The sequence below is a fragment of the Mya arenaria genome, chromosome 15 (genome assembly GCF_026914265.1).
Source record: "Mya arenaria isolate MELC-2E11 chromosome 15, ASM2691426v1".
NCBI lineage: Eukaryota > Metazoa > Mollusca > Bivalvia > Myida > Myidae > Mya > Mya arenaria.
This window is the reverse complement of record NC_069136.1, coordinates 49250271-49272121: the sequence shown is the minus strand read 5'-3', so window position 1 is coordinate 49272121 and position 21851 is coordinate 49250271. Positions and strand designations below refer to the sequence as shown.

General features: G+C 39.1%; 1 protein-coding gene across 3 annotated transcripts; it reads right to left on the bottom strand.

Annotated features, from left to right (window-relative positions):
- Positions 1-4476: 4476 nt before the first annotated feature.
- LOC128218685 (filamin-B-like) lies at positions 4477-21341 on the bottom strand. Of its 3 annotated transcripts, none has more exons than XM_052926342.1 (25): positions 21280-21341; positions 20040-20516; positions 19279-19393; positions 18267-18462; positions 17839-17904; positions 16632-16845; positions 16296-16407; positions 15975-16077; positions 14737-14821; positions 14252-14407; positions 13598-13729; positions 13251-13380; positions 12630-12767; positions 11950-12129; positions 11213-11356; positions 10844-10972; positions 9907-10053; positions 9398-9502; positions 8727-8912; positions 8180-8284; positions 7664-7840; positions 7161-7310; positions 6700-6867; positions 5327-5520; positions 4477-5004 (listed from the first exon to the last, which is right to left on the bottom strand). In XM_052926342.1, exons 2-25 carry the CDS (start codon positions 20184-20186, stop codon positions 4963-4965), a joined length of 3321 nt encoding a protein of 1106 aa, XP_052782302.1. In that variant the 5' UTR covers positions 20187-20516; positions 21280-21341; the 3' UTR covers positions 4477-4962. The 3 variants fall into 3 exon arrangements, with proteins under 3 accessions (XP_052782302.1, XP_052782301.1, XP_052782303.1); XM_052926341.1 differs by having other exon boundaries at positions 21103-21339; XM_052926343.1 differs by lacking the exon at positions 11950-12129 and having other exon boundaries at positions 21103-21338.
- Between the last annotated feature and the right edge of the window lie 510 nt (positions 21342-21851).

The window sequence follows — 21851 nt, the reverse complement described above, 5'->3', positions numbered from 1 at the left end:
CTAGCACGACATTGGACATTGGACATTCAGAATTGAATGTTGTGCTGGCACGACATTGGACATTGGACATTCAAAAGTGAAAGTCGTGCTAGCACGACATTGGACATTGGACATTCAAAATCGAATGTTGTGCTGGCACGACATTGGACATAGGACATTCAAAAGTGAAAGTCGTGCTAGCACGACATTGGACATTGGACATTCAAAATCGAATGTTGTACTGGCACGACATTGGACATTGGACATTCAAAAGTGAATGTCGTGCTAGCACGACATTGGACATTCAAAATCGAATGTTGTGTTGGCACGACATTGGACATTGGACATTCAAAAGTGAAAGTCGTGTATCAACTTGCAGGAGTCACGATGCACAGAGAGACGCACTATTGTGCAGTACTTCATTCAGAAACCTTTGGAAACGTGTGGTATGACGGGCTGGTCGGACAGCTAGGTCCATTACCACACGACCTGCACACTTGGACACCGTCTCACGCTATTTTTTGTCAAGTGTAGAAGCATTCAAGTTTATTTTTTCTCAAGAATCACATTATGTAGCCTATTAGTATCTTCCATGGCCGAGATTGTAAGATGGGTTCAGCCCAACCCGAGCGTAGGGTCTTTTGCGGAAACGAGGTTTACCTGTTTCCGCAGAACACCCTGTGCGAGGGTTGGCATGAACCTATCTTACACGAGCGACTATGGTAGATGTTTTTCTCTCTCACCGCAGTTAAACAAAATAATGTAAAAATGTATTTTATCGCTGGAACTTTTTTGTGCGTAGTGAAAATAATGTGCGCATAGATATATGACAATTCCTGGTTGTCATAGATATTCGCGCAGTGATTCAGATTATGTTAATAGTCAAATCGTTCTTTAAATAGTTCTGGATGCAGCAAAGTGAAGGCAATAAAACAGAGTTCCATACGGGTACTTGTTTATCTTTGCCCGTTGGGAAGATAAGAATTTCACACATGGACAAATGTTTGAATCTACTGTTCTGAGGTGGCAGAAATATATATATCCGAAATCTTGGACTGGTGATAAGGCTGCAATTCTAATTTGTCCATTCAAATTATTGTGTTAAATAACGACATTCAACTTGGCTTTTATCTTTTAAAATATGGTTTATTATAACGTATATCTGTCTATTCATAGTGACCAAATATTATTTAGGCATCCATTGGAAGTGGTAATTATTAAGAGAAAAAATATAATGAAACGACAACCAGTATACAAATAATAATTGTTGGACATAGGTCATTTTTACTCATTAATTATCTGTCAGGAGTACCCTTTAAAATAATACCAAAATTATATGGGATCCCCATGCATCAAAATGTAGCATTATCGCCAATGGTTTATGCATTGACAAGTTTAACTGTGTGTATGTTGCCTTAAGTCACATCCATTGTCATTGAGAGTTGTATTAAAACAATCCTTTTGATTGATATACATACATATTCCCATGTAAATGCAGACACATTCATTAATGTAATATAATTATTCTAAAGCTCTGTAGATAAACACATACTGAAGTGCACATTTGTTGGGTTTATATAATTATTTGCGCTTTGTTTCCTTTCAACCCTTTAACCATTGTCAGTTCTGCCCAAGATGCCATTTCCAATGGCTCTGGTGTCACATTTTACATGTATAAATTGTATATTCTGTAAAACCTATCAGAACGTATGTCGTATGTGATGAAGACGTCATTTTGAATTCTTTAATGTCGATGCGATTGATTATAAAACGCTTTGTGTAATTCTGTCGACTTATCAAAAAGGTTTATCGAACACAATTATTTCATATAAACTTTACCAAATGAAGACGACGTAGCATGTTCGACTAACTGAGTCGATAAAAAAACAAGTCGACAGGCAGGAATAGGTTACTTTATCGACTCATTGGCAATATTTTTTTTGTGTTTACGTAAAACCAGATAAAAAAGATGTACGGACGATTACATTTATACTTGTAGGAATCATCAATGCATGTCTATATTTTCCATATGTCATTATATACTGTGGATATAATTATATTCACTTCCTTTATAAATGGTACTAGATGTGTAGCAGTGGTGTGTAAACAATTAAGCTTATTAAAAATATGCCATTTTGAAAACATTATCACTGTTTGTCTACATATAATCCACGACCATTCATAAGTATATTCATTTGAATCTTTCTCTGCATATGTGACATCTTATATATCTGAATCATGCTTAAGTTTCAAATATTTCGATGGAATCGTCATGACAATGCTCTCTTGGTGCTAATAAATTTTATAATGGTTCATTGCTTTGTGATCTCTGACCCTTTTCAAATAATTTCATGACAATATCTCAAACAAATAAAAAATCCGAATATTGCATGCCATCAAAATTAATTTAAAGTCGGTAAAAAAAACCATTCATTCATAAAACATGTCATACATTGTTTTGAATGTGCTAACTGCTAGCACGACTTTCACTTTTGAATGTCCAATGTCCAATGTCGTGCCAGCACAACATTCGATTTGGAATGTCCAATGTCCAATGTCGTGCTAGCACGACTTTCACTTTTGAATGTCCAATGTCCAATGTCGTGCCAGCACAACATTCGATTTTGAATGTCCAATGTCATGCTAGCACGACTTTCACTTTTGAATGTCCAATGTCCAATGTCGTGCCAGTACAACATTCGATTTTGAATGTCCAATGTCCAATGTCGTGCTAGCACGACTTTCACTTTTGAATGTCCAATGTCCAATGTCGTGCCAGCAAAACATTCGATTTTGAATGTCCAATGTCCAATGTCGTGCTAGCACGACTTTCACTTTTGAATGTCCAATGTCCAATGTCGTGCCAGCACAACATTCGGTTTTGAATGTCCAATGTCCAATGTCGTGCTAGCACGACTTTCACTTTTGAATGTCCAATGTCCAATGTCGTGCCAGCACAACATTCGATTTTGATTGTCCAATGTCGTGCTAGCACGACTTTCACTTTTGAATGTCCAATGTCCAATGTCGTGACAGCACAACATTCGATTTTGAATGTCCAATGTCCAATGTCGTGCTAGCACGACTTTCACTTTTGAATGTCCAATGTCCAATGTCGTGCCAGCACAACATTCGATTTTGAATGTCCAATGTCGTGCCAGCACGACTTTCACTTTTGAATGTCCAATGTCCAATGTCGTGCCAGCACAACATTCGATTTTGAATGTCCAATGTCCAATGTCGTGCTAGCACGACTTTCACTTTTGAATGTCCAATGTCCAATGTCGTGCCAGCACAACATTCGATTTTGAATGTCCAATGTCCAATGTCGTGCTAGCACGACTTTCACTTTTGAATGTCCAATGTCGTGCCAGCACAACATTCGATTTTGAATGTCCAATGTCCAATGTCGTGCTAGCACGACTTTCACTTTTGAATGTCCAATGTCCAATGTCGTGCCAGCACAACATTCGGTTTTGAATGTCCAATGTCCAATGTCGTGCTAGCACGACTTTCACTTTTGAATTTCCAATGTCCAATGTCGTGCCAGCACAACATTCGATTTTGAATGTCCAATGTCCAATGTCGTGCCAGCACAACATTCGATTTTGAATGTCCAATGTCCAATGTCGTGCTAGCACGACTTTCACTTTTGAATGTCCAATGTCCAATGTCGTGCCAGCACAACATTCGGTTTTGAATGTCCAATGTCCAATGTCGTATGTTTAGCTAACTTCACATAGCTACAGCAAAGAGTAAATTAATGGGAAATCAATGATTATACATCAAATGAATCAATGACAGTGCAAAACAATCAACTTAGCATAATGGGTAGTTGTTCATTTGTCGCTGCTCGCCCAGGAAGATTATTGTGTAGAAGATTGAGAAACAATTGAGAAATTGTAATGGTGCCATGTAAGCTGTAGCTTTTCAGGAAAAAATGGTATTTAAAATCAATATTTTCAACAAAAATAATTACATATAAGTTGAGTTAAACTTTTGTTCAGACGAATAACTCCTTACGGTATTCTATATAAAATTTGAAGCAATTCTTGTCCTTGTACCACAAATGATTAAGCCTACTTTTGAGATGCAAATTGCAAATCTTACCTTTTAGGGGATAATTTTTCACTTAAGGGGCAACAAATTTGGCTAATTGTACCTCTGTGGGGCAAATCTTAAATTCAGATGCAAATCTTAGCTTTTAGGGGCAAATCTTACATAAAGGGGCAAATCTTTCAATAGCAGGTGCTAACTCTTACCGTTGAGTGGTAAATCTTACAATAAGTGTTAAATCCTAGCTTTGAGGGGAAATCTTGCATTAAGGGGCAAATCTTACCCCTAAGGGCAAATCTTAGCTTTTAGGGGCAAATCTTACATAAAGGGCAAATCTTACAATAAGTGCTTACTCTAACCTTTGAGGGGCAAATCTTTTATAAAGGTAACATTCTCCCCACATCCCAGTTTACACTACTTACACTGAGAAGAACACATGCAAAACATTAAATGCAATATTTATTACGGATACACATGAACATGCATGTTCAAATAAAGGCTATATTCAATACGGTTTCTGTTTGTATAATACCGGATGTTAAACATTGGCACAAACACTTTTTTTGTTCAAATCACAGCATAAGTGTAATTGAACACAGTCTAGGAATGCTTACTTTATAAACTTTGCATACACACAATTGTAAATATTTGCTAAATGACAATAAAAACATAACTTGTTTGTTAAACAGTGAAGTCTGCTGCATGTTCACTTCCGCATGTACACGGTATATCCGGGGCATATTTGTGTATGAAAGCAATAATAAAATGGTTGTTCAACAGTTTTGGCATCACAGACTATCTCTCTTTTAACTGATTAGTATAACTCATTCTGATAACTAGGTCAGAAAATGATTGTCATTAGGCGACGCCATAAGCACCATTTTTCATTATAACACCGGAAGCGGAAGTATGTCGCTTTGCGCAAGCTCAGATTTCCTCCTTCCACTGATAGTCAGCGATTAGCTCCACCTGTTGAGTAAATATAAACACGTTAAAGAGGATGGGTACGAACAAACGCCAGCTACAAAAATATTGCCTTAACAAATGCTCAACAAGAATATAATCTTTCTTTAGACAGTTAATATCTTTTGTAGACGATTTAATGAGATAAAGGAAAATGTTCATAAATCAGTGAAAAAAATATTGCAGAAATGGTACATTATAAATTGAATCTTTATATTTAACCATTAACCAGGTTTAAGTTGAATGCGTCGAGCTCTATTGATATCATGTGTATGAAGAAAAATGCGCGTTGAAAACTAAATGAAATAAAACAAACACTGCACTGTACCTGTTTCGTCTCGCGAACATGCTTGTACAGCGATTCCATGGTCTCGAAGATGTTAATGTCGAAAGGACTTCCGGGTACGTTGACGCCCGACCAGCGGACCATGATGTGGTATTCGCCGGGCTCCTCGGGGTCGTAGCGACACACGATCGTACGTTCCTCCTCGCGGTCACGGCGCATATCCACCTTGAACGCGCCTGGAAAAGCATGGCATAATTCTGTAGCTCATAGTTATTTTATCTACATTTGTATTTAAACTTCTATAATGATGATGATAATAATGGTGGTGTGGGGTAACTGTTAAGATATATAATCGACCTCTGTTTTCCCACCTGGATTAAGTGGCTACCTGTCTTAAGCAGCCACTTTGACCTTTTCTCAAAGGTGGCCACTTAAAACAGGTTTGACTGTAACTAAAATAATATGAATGATAGTGGTTTTCAGTTCAAGTCGTCGACAAAAGATACAAACTTCACTAAAACAGCATTTACGGTGAAAAGAATGAGGAAACACATGCATCAACCCTGAGTTCCGTTAAGGCTTACAGTCGATCACGATAGCTAACGTGTGCGAGTTGGTTCCCCGCATGCGACTGAACATGGAATCAACACAGCAAAGTTTGCTAACGTGTGCGAGTTGGTTCCCCGCATGCGACTGAACATGGTATCAACACAGCACAGTTTGCTAACGTGTGCGAGTTGGTTCCCCGCATGCGACAGAACATAGAATCAACACAGCACAGTTTGCTAACGTGTGCGAGTTGGTTCCCCGCATGCGACTGAACATGGAATCAACACAGCACAGTTTGCTAACGTGTGCGAGTTGGTTCCCCGCATGCGACTGAACATGGAATCAACACAGCACAGTTTGCCTGACGTGTGCGAGTTGGTTCCCCGCATGCGACAGAACATGGAATCAACACAGCACAGTTTACCTGACGTGTGCGAGTTGGTTCCCCGCATGCGACTGAACATGGAATCAACACAGCAAAGTTTGCTGACGTGAGCGAATTGGTTCCCCGCATGCGACAGAACATGGAATCAACACAGCACTGTTTGCTGACGTGAGCGAATTGGTTCCCCGCATGCGATAGAACATGGAATCAACATAGCACTGTTTGCTGACGTGAGCGAATTGGTTCCCCGCATGCGATAGAACATGGAATCAACACAGCACTGTTTGCTGACGTGAGAGAAATGGTTCCTCGCATGCGATAGAACATGGAATCAACACAGCACAGTTTGCTGATGTGAGAGAATTGGTTCCTCGCATGCGATATAACATGGAAACAACACAGCACAGTTTGCTAACGTGAGCGACTGTAAAGTGCCATTTTGTTTGTTTACAACAAAGATCAAAAACAGTCAGAGACTCACTCCTGGGTCCCCGCACACGGACGGACAGTTGCCCGGCGCCGGCTCCATAAGTCTCCACAATAAACTTGCTCTCAAACGTCTGGATGACCCCTGACTGTACTCCGGGGCCGTAGACCCGAACTTTACGGGGATCAGGCGGCTCGCCGATCGGGATCATAAACGGACTTCCTGTGGTTTGAGATAAAATAACAAGATCAGTTTAATGCTTAAACAATCATTTCAAAGTAGACCGGCTCTTTTAAGTGAGTTGCGACGTACGTGAAGACTATTGTTGACAATACAAACGTTTATTACACCTGGTAATCATTTGTTGTCTGCTAGAAATTGTTTTATTGTCGCTTGTATTAAGATAATGCATCATTCGATTTTTTATAACAAAACAACATCAAAGTCACTGTAGATATAATATAAAATGTATCATAGAGATACACAGACATAAGTGAATGAAGCCCTGCCCGTACCTGGCACGTGTTCAGTGTCGTATTTAACCTCTAGGCGGTGCCTGCATGCTTCCGTGGGGAACATGCGCAGTGTGTATTTCCCGTTCCGGTGGTCGATCAGGTCGCAGCGCGCCGTGTGACGCAGGCCTTGGCAGTCGACTGCCACCTCGCCTGCAAGATATTAGCGGGTGGTTTTAATCTTATTTATTTTGAATGGAGAAAAGTTATAAAAAGCATGGCAAGTAATTACGATCAAGTACCACCATGCCGTGTAACACAGGCCTTGCCAAGAGCTCATAATTTTATAAATTAATTTAACAGTCATTCTATAAACATGTTAACCGTTTGTAAAGCTAAAATACTTGGTTAATTGTCAGGCGAAACTTAACTAGACACTATTATAAAGTAGTGTTGCAAAGTTTCATAACTCAGTTCTAAAATAATACGAATCTGGTAACAAATCGAATGGTAAATATGTAAAAACACTGCAGCCTTTTGGTAGCATGTTAATTCAAAGCCCTTACCATTTCCGGCCGCTGTGGTGTCGACCACAGCCCTCAGCTCTTGTCCAACGTAACCTCCTCTCAGCCCCGCTCCTTCTACTGTGACCTTGTCACTGTGACCTTTGTTCGTCACATTGACCTTGAACGGTGACCCAGGAATGTGGAAACCCGACCACTCGACATGAAGTAAGTAGCCGCCTGCAAAACTCCAATGTGTACATCAACTTTCAAAACAATGCTATAAATACTTAAAGTACTTTCAATATCATCAACTTCGGTTTCTTTAATAATTCCTGATTTTACGAACATTTGTAACTGTACAGATTCACTAAAAAGAAACCACAGCCGCTACGCTGCGCTCCGCTCCTTGGGTCAACTTAATAAACTCTAAGCTATATACATAGTACATAAGCATACGTCGGGATAACACTGTAATCAATGCAAATGCGTGAAGTAGAACTCAACATAGAATCGATTTGGAGGGCAAACTACTACTACGTTCACAAATACAATGAACCCGGCTCCGATTTTACGTACCGGGGTATGGGGCGGCGTATTTACACTTGTAACGGTCATACTTCATCGCCCGCATCTCAACGTCCACGTCCGTCCGTACGCCCGTCATACGGACACGGGGGATACCTGCGCGAAAGCAATTTTTCAGTGAACCTAAGTATTTCACTAGACCTTCGATACATTCAGAGAACATTTAAACATGTGTTCAATAATTTGTAGTACTTAAATGTATATAATCAAACTAACGTTGGAGACTATCAAAATAATACTTAGCCTGTAAGCCATGCTTTTAATTCCCTTTGTCTCAAAGTAGCTATTTTTGTATTTTTATGTTGTGAAGTACATGCATTCATCATAAGGGATATTTGCGAACTTTTTAGGAAAATCACACTAGAAAATATCTTTAAACTTAAGAACAGCATGCAGTTTTCCAATAGTTAGTAGTTTACTACCTATGCCCGCCTTCTTTCCATCCTCATAGAATTCGGCGGAACGGTGAAACTGGCGATATACGCATCCACTCCTGAGATATCACGTGCGCGTGGCTTAGTAAATACATATAACTCACCTGGCCCCGCCTTCTTCCCGTCGACCATGAACTCCGCCGGAACCGTGGACCTCGCGGTGGACGAGCCCTCTCCTCTAAGTATCACGTGCGCGTGGTTTACCGGAAGTACGGGTCCAGGACAGTAGGCAAGGATTGGGGAGCGGTCAAGTGGCACCGATGACCAGTAGAGATGGATGTAATGGTCACCTAGATGGGAGGATAGGAGTGTACTGAAGCAGATTGTACGAACACATTGACCATGGCAATTACTAGACTAAACTTACACTTACACTTGCACTTACTTATATCAAATCTTTACACCTTTATCATGCAAAAAAAGTAGAAATAAGGATGTGTTAAACGCTTTAGTTTGTCACAAGAACTCGCTCCATGGCTTAACAAAACTTATCCGACGCCAGGGGCGGATCAAGGAATTGACGTTAGAGGGGCATACAAACCCGTCCGTCCAAGATTTATACAGTATGGTTTAAAGTGTTAGCTTGGGGTACTCTCCCATGACATTTAACAATTTCTTGTGCGAAATGGTGCATTTTAGGTGTATTTTATTCTTATTGCTCCTTTATTGAAATTAAAAGTAAACTTGGACGACCCCTGCATCCGCTCGTGGACGCAACTGCAATTGTGTGCATGTATACCAGAACATAGTCATAATTTAAATTTGACGCACAAACCTTCGACTTTCGCGGTGAAGCCGACCTGCACTGTTCCCAGATCTTGTTCACGTATGTTCACCGGGAGTCGACCATCTGGTGAAAGCACCTCCGCTGAGAACTTCCCTGCGTTAACGTAAACAGATACATTTTATAACCTTTGCGATAATAAGTATATAGATATAAGAATAAAACTGCAATTTTACATAAACGGTTCAAATAAAACGAGTATTTCGAAAGACGTACTGTACTGTCGAATATATTATACAATTGAGCGCTAGATGATACAACGAGAGTAACTACCCCCCCCCCCCCCCCCCCCTCCCTGTTGTACCCTCTGTCGCTCATCCGGTCAGATGTATCTCGTGTTGGAACAACACGGACGGTCTCGTTGTGTTTTATCCCCGCCCTACGCAACAACACCAATTATCTGATCTTACATGGTCCGGCGTCCTTGGTGTTGAAGCTAACCTCGGTCTCGGTGTATTTTATCCCCGCCCTTCACAACAACACCCATTATCTGATCTTACCCGGTCCAGCGTCCTTGGTGTTGAAGCTAAGCACGGTCTCGGTGCCACAATCCAGCGCCAAATGATCGTTTTCGTCCTTCCGGTCTGTCAGATCGTCCATCAGAACCACGCGTGACCGGTCCGTCACTGGGGGCCGGAACGGGCTCCCTGTAAATACGCATTCAGTGACGTCATGACTAGGATATCCGGTAAAAGTAAAGTAATCACGCTTGACCGGTCCGTAACGGTAGCTGAAATATACCTCCAGAGAAGTGTTGAATTACACTATGACAACTTGATAACGGACCTGTTATTGGTGACGTTTTGACTAGTATAATGACGACGCCATGGCATGGTAAGTTGGACAGTCTCGTCACCGGCTTCGAAACGTGCTCCCAATATCGACTCCAATTTACACGGTTAGAGGTGACGGTATTTTGAAGGAATTCAATAGTTCGTATACCAAAACATTTATTTCAACTCCAAATAGCACCAATTTAACTATAAAAATAGATCGTTTAACCAAAACCTCTTATTCGTGTGTATTATCCTTAATTTTCATGAAAAAAACAACACCAAAGATGATATTTTAGGAATATATAGAGACGTAAATGCGATCATTTCTGACATCAAGTACATGTACTAGTTTATTGTATGGCGATCAAATATATATTACTTTTCATGAGATGAAGTTTCACATCAAATATTGACGATTGACTTGTCTAATGTTTAAACTAGAAACTTTGATAATGGTAACGACGATATAAACGAAATAAAACAGCCTCTGTATCTTTATGGTGTTTGTTTTGCCTACTATTTTGCTATCATCAACTACTGTACGTCTGTTCAAAGACTTTAACATGATAATCCCACAGGTATTTAACTCTTTTTTAAGTCATATAGCACTGGACAATTTTAAAAAAGAGTTTAACCTATACGAACGTCAACGCTACGTTACCTGGAAGCGGTTTTCCGTTCCACATGACGTCAACGCTGTATATTCCCGCGGTAAGGGGACGGTACGTAAACAGGTAAACATCCGGGTTCTCCTGACGCCACGTGCATTCTACGTCACGGCCCTCGGCGTCTGTAACATGGAAACAGGATTTCAAACATTTTCTGTACGATACATTTGCAGATACTATTTTACTTTTGTCTCGTCGATAAGCTTAATATTCGTTCTCATTAAAATGTTCTAATGGTGGTAATCATTGATACTTTAATTTCATAAGTATGTCGAGTCGTTTCGAATTTGCCGGTGAATATAATATGAAAAGGGTCATTGGATTTGACAAAGTCTAAAGACATAACGTTAATTTTATTTTACCTTTGACCTTGACAGTGATGTTGCCACCTACACCGGAAGCGTTGACGGAGAAAGAGGAGTCGTCGCCCCTAGTTGCTCGTAAAATTCCCTCCCCTGACACTGTGATCTGGCTCGGGTCCTCGACAGTGACTCGAGATGGGGAACCTGGAAACACAAAGTTGGTGGTTATGTTTCTATTAACCCGATTGTTTGGTGGCAACAAACATTGTATAGTTGTAAATGTAAATCAACTTTAAATCATCTACTTAAAACAAGAGCCATGACCCGTCTTTTGCTTAAAGCAGTATTATGGATCTTGCTGTGTATGTCCTTATCATCTTTTGCAACATGTGTACCAAGTTTCATTTGAATAGATTGAAATGTTTCTTTTTAGTTATGACAAAGGCCAATACTTTATAACGTAGACCAAGACGCCACCGACCATGACGCCACCGACCATGACGCCACCAACCATGACGCCACCGATCATGACGCCAACGACCATGACGCCACCGACAATGTCGCCAAGGCTGTCAATAACTCGATTGTTTTTCTTCTGTTTCAGACTGAGAACGAAGATGATAGGGAAACACAAACTATATATGTCGGCAGCACCTTGTTCTAAACGCCAATTCCGAGATAATGTGCCGAAGTTGAACGTCAAGTAGTACAGCTTCATAAAAGGACAGTTTATAAATAAAACAATGATAATTATGTAAAATAAATCTGGTCTCTTTTGATACAATGTTTGCTGGTACCTCTTATTTCAATGTCATTAAACCACGCCTTCACTTCAAACAAGCCCTGTTCCTCGGGCGTGAACATGACCACGTGTACGTCTTTTTCCGCGGAGTCACGTGATATGTCATGTGGTACATCCACGTGGTCTGACGTCACTTCCGCTTTGATTACGCCTTCTCCGGCGGATTTGCAGTTCACTAGAGATGGTTTGGGTTAGTATAGGTTAGTATTTGGTTAATGTCAATACAAACGCTATAACAAGTGTGAGTAAAGAAATAAAATGTGGCTAAAACTACAGTGTAAATATGTGCAAGATGTAAATGAAATAACTACTGAGGTGTTATTAATGAAAAAAACAACAACAACACTAACAGTGTTTTGCTAAGTGAAAAGAGGTATGTGTGGTTTATCTTACAGGTATTAATCTACGTCGAGTACATTCTAGGCAGTCTTGGCGCGTAGCCAACTGTACGCAAATACGCAGTTGCGTAATGAAATTTTAACAGGTCATACCAAAAAAAAAAAGAAAAAAAAACGAATTTGAAATACCCCCTCCTACATTTACCCACAAGGCATCGACCTGCGTAATCCCAAATTTGCCCTAGCTGCGCGCCTGTTAACACTGTTAAGATACAACACTGACAATGAGTTAGTAAAAAGAAACAATATAATACAAACGGTTGTCATGGTTACCTACCTTTATACATGACAAGATCCCCCACGAAGCCTTGTTCCGGTCCAGCGAGCCAGGCCTTCTGCGGGTCGTAAACCTTCAGCTGCAATGGGCTACCCTCTACCTCTTCCTCCCCAAAATACACGTGCACAATCCAGACACCTGCACAATATATACTTATAAACATGATGCCTTCTTTATATGCATGGTGGTCAGTACAGACATCTTGCAATAACAATAAGTACAAAGCAAAACTACACGCAAAAATAAAGAAGTCTCAATGGATTATACACAGAGAAGCCATGCAATTACATCATGAGCACTACACGGAGTGAGCACTACACGGAGTGCCGACGCTCGTCCGTTCTTTTTTCTTTAGGTATCCAAGGAGAATAGCTCAAAGTTTATCATCAAGGCTAAGCCAGACTAAAGGACTTGCTAGGCATATGCGTACTGCCATTATATTAGTCATGTTTCATGAAAATAATTGAGTTAAATAAATTCCAAGTTATTGCCAGAAAACGCCTGCATCGCCAACGACGTCATTACCGCCGATACAAAGGCTATGACAATACCTCGACGGTTATGTTTCAAAAACAGACACGCTGATAAAACATGTAATAAAGTATATCATCAGTTGCTTACCGACTTCCTTCGGCTGGCACGTGGCTGTGACAAGAGTCCCTTCCCTTACACTGGTCAAATACCGTAAATCTCCCGTCGGCGAGGTGGATTCCATGATGACCTCCCCTCGACCACTCCCTGATGTATCAACCTGTGGAGGGAGAAAGATAAGTAAATGCCATAGAGCCATATACGAGTCCCCTCTATCACACTGGTCATGTACCGTAACTCTTCAATATGCAGGGTTGATTTATTTGTAACCTCCCCTTGACCACTAACTAACGTGTCAATCTGATCAAAAATACATCATGATGTGCAAAATTTGCTTGATTTTGTATTAAGAGATATTTAAAATCTCACGTGTATACCTTGATTTCGTGCGCATCTCCCATGCGCAAACTTGTGTGGGTTGTAAGTAGTTTGATCTTGGAAGGGTCACCCTTTGCCAGGAACTCGATGGGACAGCCCTGGATCATTGTCTCTTCGTACTGTACCGTCAACTGTGATGATAAAACATTATTAAGATTTAGAGGTTGTTACCTATGCGGCAAATTGCAGAAACGGTAATCATTTTGACCGTTGCATAATCAGCCTTGGCAAGAAACAAGATAGGACAACCGATTCTTCTCAATGTACCATCAACTGCGGAAAAAAGTATAAGTATACACATTGCCCATGCGCCCAATAGAGTAGTTCGGTAATATATTGACATATGCAGGATCACCCTTGGCCAGAAACTTGATAGCCTTAGACATCCGATTCCCCATAAAGCATCGACAACTGTGGAGAATAAAGCATTTTGTTAATAAGATTATAGTTGACAATATCCATGCGAAAAGTAGAGTTGTTTGTTAGCAATTTGAGCTTAGCAGGATCAACCTTGGCGGTTAGGAACAGCTGTGGATAACTATGTCCTCGTCCGTACCGGCAACTGTTTGAGAAAAAACAACATAATATTTAAATAAAAAACATCATTGTTTTTCTACTATAACTTTAAATAAGAAGGATTTCGCTTAAACTACCTTATGGTCACCAGTCACCGTTGGCAAGAATGAGCACGTGGCGATCTTTGTGGCCCACGTGATGTCACAAGGCACGGGACCCGCTTCGCAGGTTAGCTCGACCTTGACCTTGCCGGTGACCACGCCCTCATCAACTTTGATCAGCTGAAACTCCGCCTACAAACAATCATCGAAACTGTCGGTAACCAATCGAAATAAAGACGTTTCCATAACGATGCATTTTCGTTGATTGGCAGTTTGCTTTAATTCTTTGACGAAACATAACTATAGCTGTATTTACAGTTGTGAAATAAAGATACTATTAAAATACTATTATTTGTTCATACACATTTTATTGAGTTGCTATTTTTAACCGCAATTAAGTCGTTTTAAACGTTCATCTCAAGGTTTATATCTAGTTAAAATAAATTTTTACTTTAAAACTCATAATATATATCTAATGTAAAATATTTGATGATTCTAACTTTGATATTGAATAAATATACCCTAGTGCCAGCTTTGATGTTGTCAAAGTTGAACCGAATTTGTACTCTTTCTGCTTTGGACTTTCTTGGCTGTATGGTCTGAAATCTTGAAAGCAGTTTTCATATGCAAAGCCGGTCAAAAATATATATATTATGCATAGAAATGCATCCGACGATGTTTTGCGGGCAAATACTGTTGTTAACGTCAACTTTCAAACCTGTATTGCTCTCAAAGTTTCAGGGATATGACCTGCAGCAGTATTTCTAACAAGATTTGACTGTTTTAACTGTAGTTGTTTTACTAAGTAAATCAAAGCCTAAAATGATTCAATTTTCCTTAGCGTAACTAACGATTTACGGCAAAAATATCCTTTGTCACATTTTCCAACGATCATTAAAAAGAGCTCATTTGAACTTTTGTAGCAGGTTTATGATTGCTACAAGCATTCTGTTCACATTTCACACGAATAATAATAAAACTATGTGCGACCTTATAAAACACGAACGAGTCGCTTCAACAACGTTCTAAACAATCGGCCCTATTCTCATATGAGTTTCCCATTCGGAACGTTCTAAACAATCGGCCCTATTCTCATATGAGTTTCCCATTCGGAACGTTCTAAACAATCGGCCCTATTCTCATATGAGATTCCCATTCGGAACGTTCTAAACAATCGGCCCTATTTTCATATGAGTTTCCCATTCGGAACGTTCTAAACAATCGGCCCTACTCTCATATGAGTTTCCCATTCGGAACGTTCTAAACAATCGGCCCTATTCTCATATGAGTTTCCCATTCGGAACGTTCTAAACAATCGGCCCTATTCTCATATGAGTTTCCCATTCGGAACGTTCTAAACAATCGGCCCTATTCTCATATGAGTTTCCCATTCGGAACTCCTTGGCCATTTTTATCGAAAACAACCTCGGATGTATGCCGGTACATCAGTTGAATGAGTTCATAATTTTTTGAATTATATCATTAATTAAATGTTGTGTTTTAGGTTGTATTTATTGATCTAAATTAAAATTGATTGCCAGTGAAGGGTATTATTGCAAGCATGATTAAGATTCTCAAGAGTTTAGTCATAAAGTTTAACTGCTAAATAAAATTACCACGCGATCTACCGCGTTTTGGGTATGTAAACCGTCAAAATACATCCGAGGTTGATTTCGATAAAAATGGCCGAGGAGTTCCCAATGACGAGTTTCCTCTATTTTAAATTCCCACGTTCATCCCAATGATTATACCAAGGTACCTTGAGAGGTATGCCATGAGTGTGAGGTGGTCGAGGTTAGGGTCCGCCATTTCCTTTGCCGACATCAGGGGCTCAATACCCAGCGCCTTTGCACCATCAAGTCCTATAAATATCAGTTATACACCAGTGAATGATAAATGCATGCCAATAGCTTTGCTGAACTATATAATCGTAAGAAATTTCAACCTTTAAAAAAACCCATAATATTGAGAAATGTCCAAATATTGAAATATTCATGACATCACCAGGTTTTTGTGAAATCTTGGATTCTGCTTCGTTTCCTTTTCTTTTTCTGGGAATGTCTACAAATTGCCTTCTCACCTTTCTGGCAGTTTTCCACGGCCTCGGAGCGGTCAAGGTTCGGCCATCCGGGTATTTCCCCGCCCAGGGACTGCACGATCGCGCATAGGAAGTACCCATTATTCCAGTCAGTCTGAATCAGAACAGTTGTTTTAAATACGCCAAATCTGTGTTTAACTTATGTGACAAACGTTTATGAGCGTGTAATCTCTTGTCCGCTTTTGTATTAAGATTTCTACAGTCATTTAAATTATACTTTTTAATAAACTAGCTACTAAAGTAAGTCAGAAAATCTGCGTCCCCGAAGTACATCTTCCAAAAATCTCCGAAAATGTACGAGATCACATTCACTCTTACCGTGAGGTTAGTAATATTAGTGGTCCTGAGCTGCCTGCACGCCCAGTTCAGTGTATGATAGTATCCGGCGCTCTCGTGTTTCACGAAGTAGGACAAATACGTCATGGCAGATAACTCGTCCAGAGCAGAGTTGGCGAAATCTTCAGGGGAGATAACCCGTGGTACATTCAGGTGCTCTTTGGCAAGAACCATGGCTCGTCGACAATTCTCTTCTCTGGAAAAGGTGAAAAATCTTAATAAAAAATATACAAGACACTTGTGATAAACCAATGTTGAAATAAAGAAGTCTTCCATCTGACGATCATATGTTTGATACTATCTGGTGAATTGCATACCTTTGTGTCAACAGAATTGAATAGTTCTGAAATTTATTCAACAACGACTGTAAAGAAAGTTGTATAAATTTGAGCTGTCACCCTTGTCGAATGGGAAAACCAAAGAGGTAGGAGTGCTGACGTCTATAATTATGTTCCCAAACTACATGAACAGTTCAGCAAGCAAGTGTCAACCAACAATTGTTTTCAAGGGGGATAATTGGGTACATATATTTGATTGTAACAATTCAGTTCTGTATTGGTATCTTGAAGAACGTATGTTTTTTTCGGTTTTTGACCAAAACTCGCCGTCGTACGATTTGTGTTTGTTTGAAAGAAAACATGGTGAACAAAAAGGCATTTGAACGACGGGACTATTTCCCCCGTCGGATACCAACCAGCCTAAATACATTCATTGAAAGGAGGGCATCGAAATGGATTGTTTGGTGTTCACGAAATCAAATATATTGCGATCCACACGGAAACCAACAATGCCTATAAGCGGTGTATGCCATTTAAATGGCATTTAATATCATTTTTTAGAAGAAAAAAAAACGTGACCAACTGTATGCGCACGTAACGTCATCACGGAAATTATGTCGTTGATATGTTGTCGCTGCCCTGAGCGGGCTGATGTTTGAATTCGATAGTATAACTGGCTAAATTTCAACACAGTGAAAATATCCATTCATATTTCACAGATAAATGTTACCGGAAAGAAAATAATTACACATTCGATTCAACTCAATCAGATCATGGGCTGTTTCATCAACAATCCAAGGTGAGATTTCGCATCTAGAAGAGATTATCAGCAGTAGTAGTGCACTGTCTCTCCTACATGCGAAATCGCTCCTAGACTCTTGATGATACAGCCTCTGATGTATTTACCTCACCTATTTGATCTATTCAGTTTTCTCCAGTCTGGGGATGTCCCTGGCTTCAGGTGATCCAAGAGGGCACTGTAAATGGAGATAAACATGTTTATCACTTTATATGATTACCATCGTTCTTGTTAGTATGTATGTCTCCAATTGCTACGAATCAGATACAACATGGTGTTTTGGAAGCACGACAATTCAAAAATAGCAAACCTTATCCAAATGTCAATGATAACCTACGGGCACATGCAAAGAACTTTTTTCAGTAGGTTATAGATGGAGTTGGATTTATTTCAACAAAGTTTAAATTGGAACCATTGAAAGTGTACACCTCACACATATTTAACCAACGGAAAAAGTTTCATGGCATTCGGTACTCTTTCGAAGTTCATGAAATGAATAACGACAATGTCATATTTAAACACCCGAATTCTTATACTTACTGCAATGCAACTCCATCATTCCAATCACTTGTAAAGTTGGTGATGTCAAGATCCGGAAGTAACGCCCGAAACCAAAGCGTCATCAGCTTCCGCGGCGGCGCCTTGCCCTTCCGGCCGGCGATCTGGTACCGCTGGACCAGGGACCAGACCAGACCCAGGATAATTTTGACGTTCCCATTTACTATGTCATCACCGCCTGAAGTTGTAAAAGAGAGATTTGAGTGATATTTTTTTTTCTTTTTATTGACTAATAGCATTTGAAGAATGCAAAATAATTGAATAATTTCTAGATGGTATGCTGGATGTCTTTTCAGGCAAACGATAACGACCATTAAGGAGTTATTTTAATCTAAAATGATGGTCATTGTGGGAAAAAAATATTTCTGCTAAAACAAATTTATAACATAGAAACGTTTACATCAAATTGATAGATGTTCAGATTTAAATTCAAATTAAAAACTGATAAAACCTCTATCAAATCAAGCGTTAACAAGATAAAATACAAAACATATATGTAGTGTAAAGGACCGCAGGTAAGTGGTTCATTAAAACAGCTTTGTAACGTCTATAGTCGGGTGGGTGGGTGACACAATGGAGTCACCATTGCGTGCAAATTATGTGTGGGTTGCCGCTGTTTGCTTTTGTTAAAGATGAAGTTTATAATGTATTCAAACATATGATGTGAACCATTTGATAATAATAGAAAACCTTATATATGGAAGATTTATATAATCTTAGGTGGCACGAACATTTGACATCTTTTAATGCATATTTACATTTGCCTTTATAAATAATTGTCATTATACTTTTTTAATTTAAATTTAAAAAATAATTAATAATAAAATCAAGGTCATCGACGGATGATTAAACTATTGACACCAGGTAATAAATTAAAACTCAAAAACCACCTCTATTGATCACGTTTAATCGAAAAAACTCAGTATGTAATCTAGTTTTTTAAGACTCCGAGCCAGTGAACATACTGACTTTTATGTAGCGTGATGTCACTCACCTACGTTGACGAGTTTGACGTTGTCGTCGGCAATGGCCTTGAGCGCCAGAGAGGCGTTCTGGAGCTGCTGGATCTTCGACGTCGGTTTTGTGTATACCTTCCCGATTTTACGAAGCTGCGGCGGGAAAACACCGAGTTACAATTTATGAAATGCACATTTCGGTTGATTATTTAGTTTTAACTGATTTGTTATCGCTAAATTGTTTAAGAAATCCACTTCCCGAAAGAAGCCATTGACGAGAAAGTTCTCCTGACTTAAAGGGCAAAGGCGCATCAACATTATCTGACAGGCTTAAGTTTTGAAATACTGTTTTATGGCATTGTCAAGTACTTCGAGAATCATATATATTTAAAAGTGTTACCGAAATCTGTAGAAAAATGCATATTAAAATTGAAAGTCTACCGTATACCGTAGAATACTGGGAACAAAACATTCGGATATATGGTCTAAAGCAGGAAGTAAAGATAGTAACTCAACTTGGATATTGGTCCCAATTTCTTGAAACTTCTTAAGCTTAACAGGCTTAAGTAGCTTATTTCAATTAGACAAAACACATACTCAAATGTGATTTTGCTACATACAATATGGTTTATTGTGATAACCATAAAAGTAATTGCTATTTAAAGTCTAATAACTCTTAATGAAGTTAATATTACGCGAATTAAAGACAAAACAGTGCCTGAGATGAGCTTAATCCTGTTATAAGGGACTTAAGAAGTTTCGAGAAGCTGGGGCCTGCTGGAGTTTCAACCCATCTCACCTGTAACGCCTCGACCAGAGCCACCAGACATACGCCATCACACAGGTCCGTGAGCAGGTTCCCTATTGACCGGCCGCTCACGCGAAGCTGCTCGTTACACCAGTTCCGGAACGTCGTCTCCTGTATCGTCACCCACTGTTCGCCCATAATGACGTTTCGATGATGACGTCACTCTATGACGTGTTATCGGCCAATGAAGTGATCACGTCATTCACTAGATTTAAACAGCTCAGGTTGACTTTGAAACGTAACGTACCGTAGCTAACTTGGTATAATATTGTTTGCTTTTGGCAAGATGAATGTTTTTTTCAACACGTGACAAACTATTCTTTGCGTTAACACTTCCGTTTTCTCGCTTAATTCCTGTTTGTTTATAGCCTTGGCCTCACATCTTTGCTAGTATGAGCCTTTGACGTCGGACTTGACATTCAAGAAGTAAGCTAGTTTCTTCACATTCTTTTGTGACGTGTATATTGACTGAAATAATGATACTAGGAAATGAACATTGTATCAACACTGAAAATGTTATCGCATTTTCGAAAATGAAAATTGCACACCTTTCCGTGTATATTACATTGACTTTATCCAGCTTATGGGTACGATAGTATTGGGAAATTGTTTAAGTGCTCGGCAAATCGATTGTATTCCTTTATTTATAAAGACTTACATGCATGAGGGCATCGAAAATAAACAATAATAGTTGAGCCAATATTTGTATTTGGATAAGACAAATACAAGAAGTATTTCATACACTACCAACTGATATTTTAAGTGTTTAAACAAATTGATATTCGAAAACACGGTGTCACACAATGTGTATCTAATATTTTAATGCGTTTCGGGATGGCTAAATTGATTAAAATTCATGAAAACATACTGCCATGCGTGACTTTTCACAAATTATTTTGCAAAAATGCAGTAAACATCATTATAAATGATATATCACCCTTTTTCACTGATCAAACAGCAAGAGCGCAGGCCTATATAAAGGTGGGGCAATATTGAAGATAACGTACTGATAACAGACTACGAATATTAATATAAATTCATAGTAATTACAAACCTCGATGTAGAAAATATCCATTCACTAAACTTGAAAATTAACTGACCATGCAGTCATTAAAGCACAGTTGTATTATTCCTATATTTTACTTCCAATTTCAGCCCGGTATTTAATCTATCCCATTGTCGGGCCAGTGTTATCGATGATGTATTAGACAAAGTTGAAAACTTGACATACTTGAAAACTACCGATCAATGCGACGAAATCTCGACAATAAAACAAATACTGATAATTCTGTTTACTTGCGAACATTAAGGGAGACTATTTACTGATAAAGTTGGTCGATAATTCTCTCCCTTTGAAGACAAAATGTATAATTAATTATACAGCTCCTGACCTTAAATAACAATTTCACTTCCTAGGCGACGTTTGTAAAGGCTTTATTTGTAGACTATTTGTGATTACTACATTCTATATTTTAAATATATTTAGAATATATAATAAATACAAACTAATATGATTTAAAATAAACTTCACAGAATAATTTCATTATGACTGATTGTCCACACATGTATTCCTAATCCAACAAGAGATTTTTGTTACTCATTACAAAGCTGATATTCACTCACCCGCAAGCACTCTTATTCGCCACTTGCTCAATTAAGTAAACTGCCAGGGTGCAGATTTTTTTTAATATATTTGCTTTGGTACATATTTCATTGGTAATCTATGTACATTCTGAAGCATATTTTTCTCATGTGATCAAATAACATTGTTTTAATATTGGTGTTCAAGGTGTCTGGTAAAGT

Excerpts from the sequence above, each read along its gene's own strand:
- LOC128218685 (XM_052926342.1), bottom strand. The coding sequence starts at position 20,186 with ATGGGCGAACAGTGGGTGACGATACAGGAGACGACGTTCCGGAACTGG. Across the intron at positions 16,408-16,631 it reads CTAATATTACTAACCTCACG|ACTGACTGGAATAATGGGTA; the intron begins GTAAGAGTGAAT and ends GTTCTGATTCAG. Across the intron at positions 14,408-14,736 it reads ACATCAAAGCTGGCACTAGG|GCGGAGTTTCAGCTGATCAA; the intron begins GTATATTTATTC and ends GATTGTTTGTAG.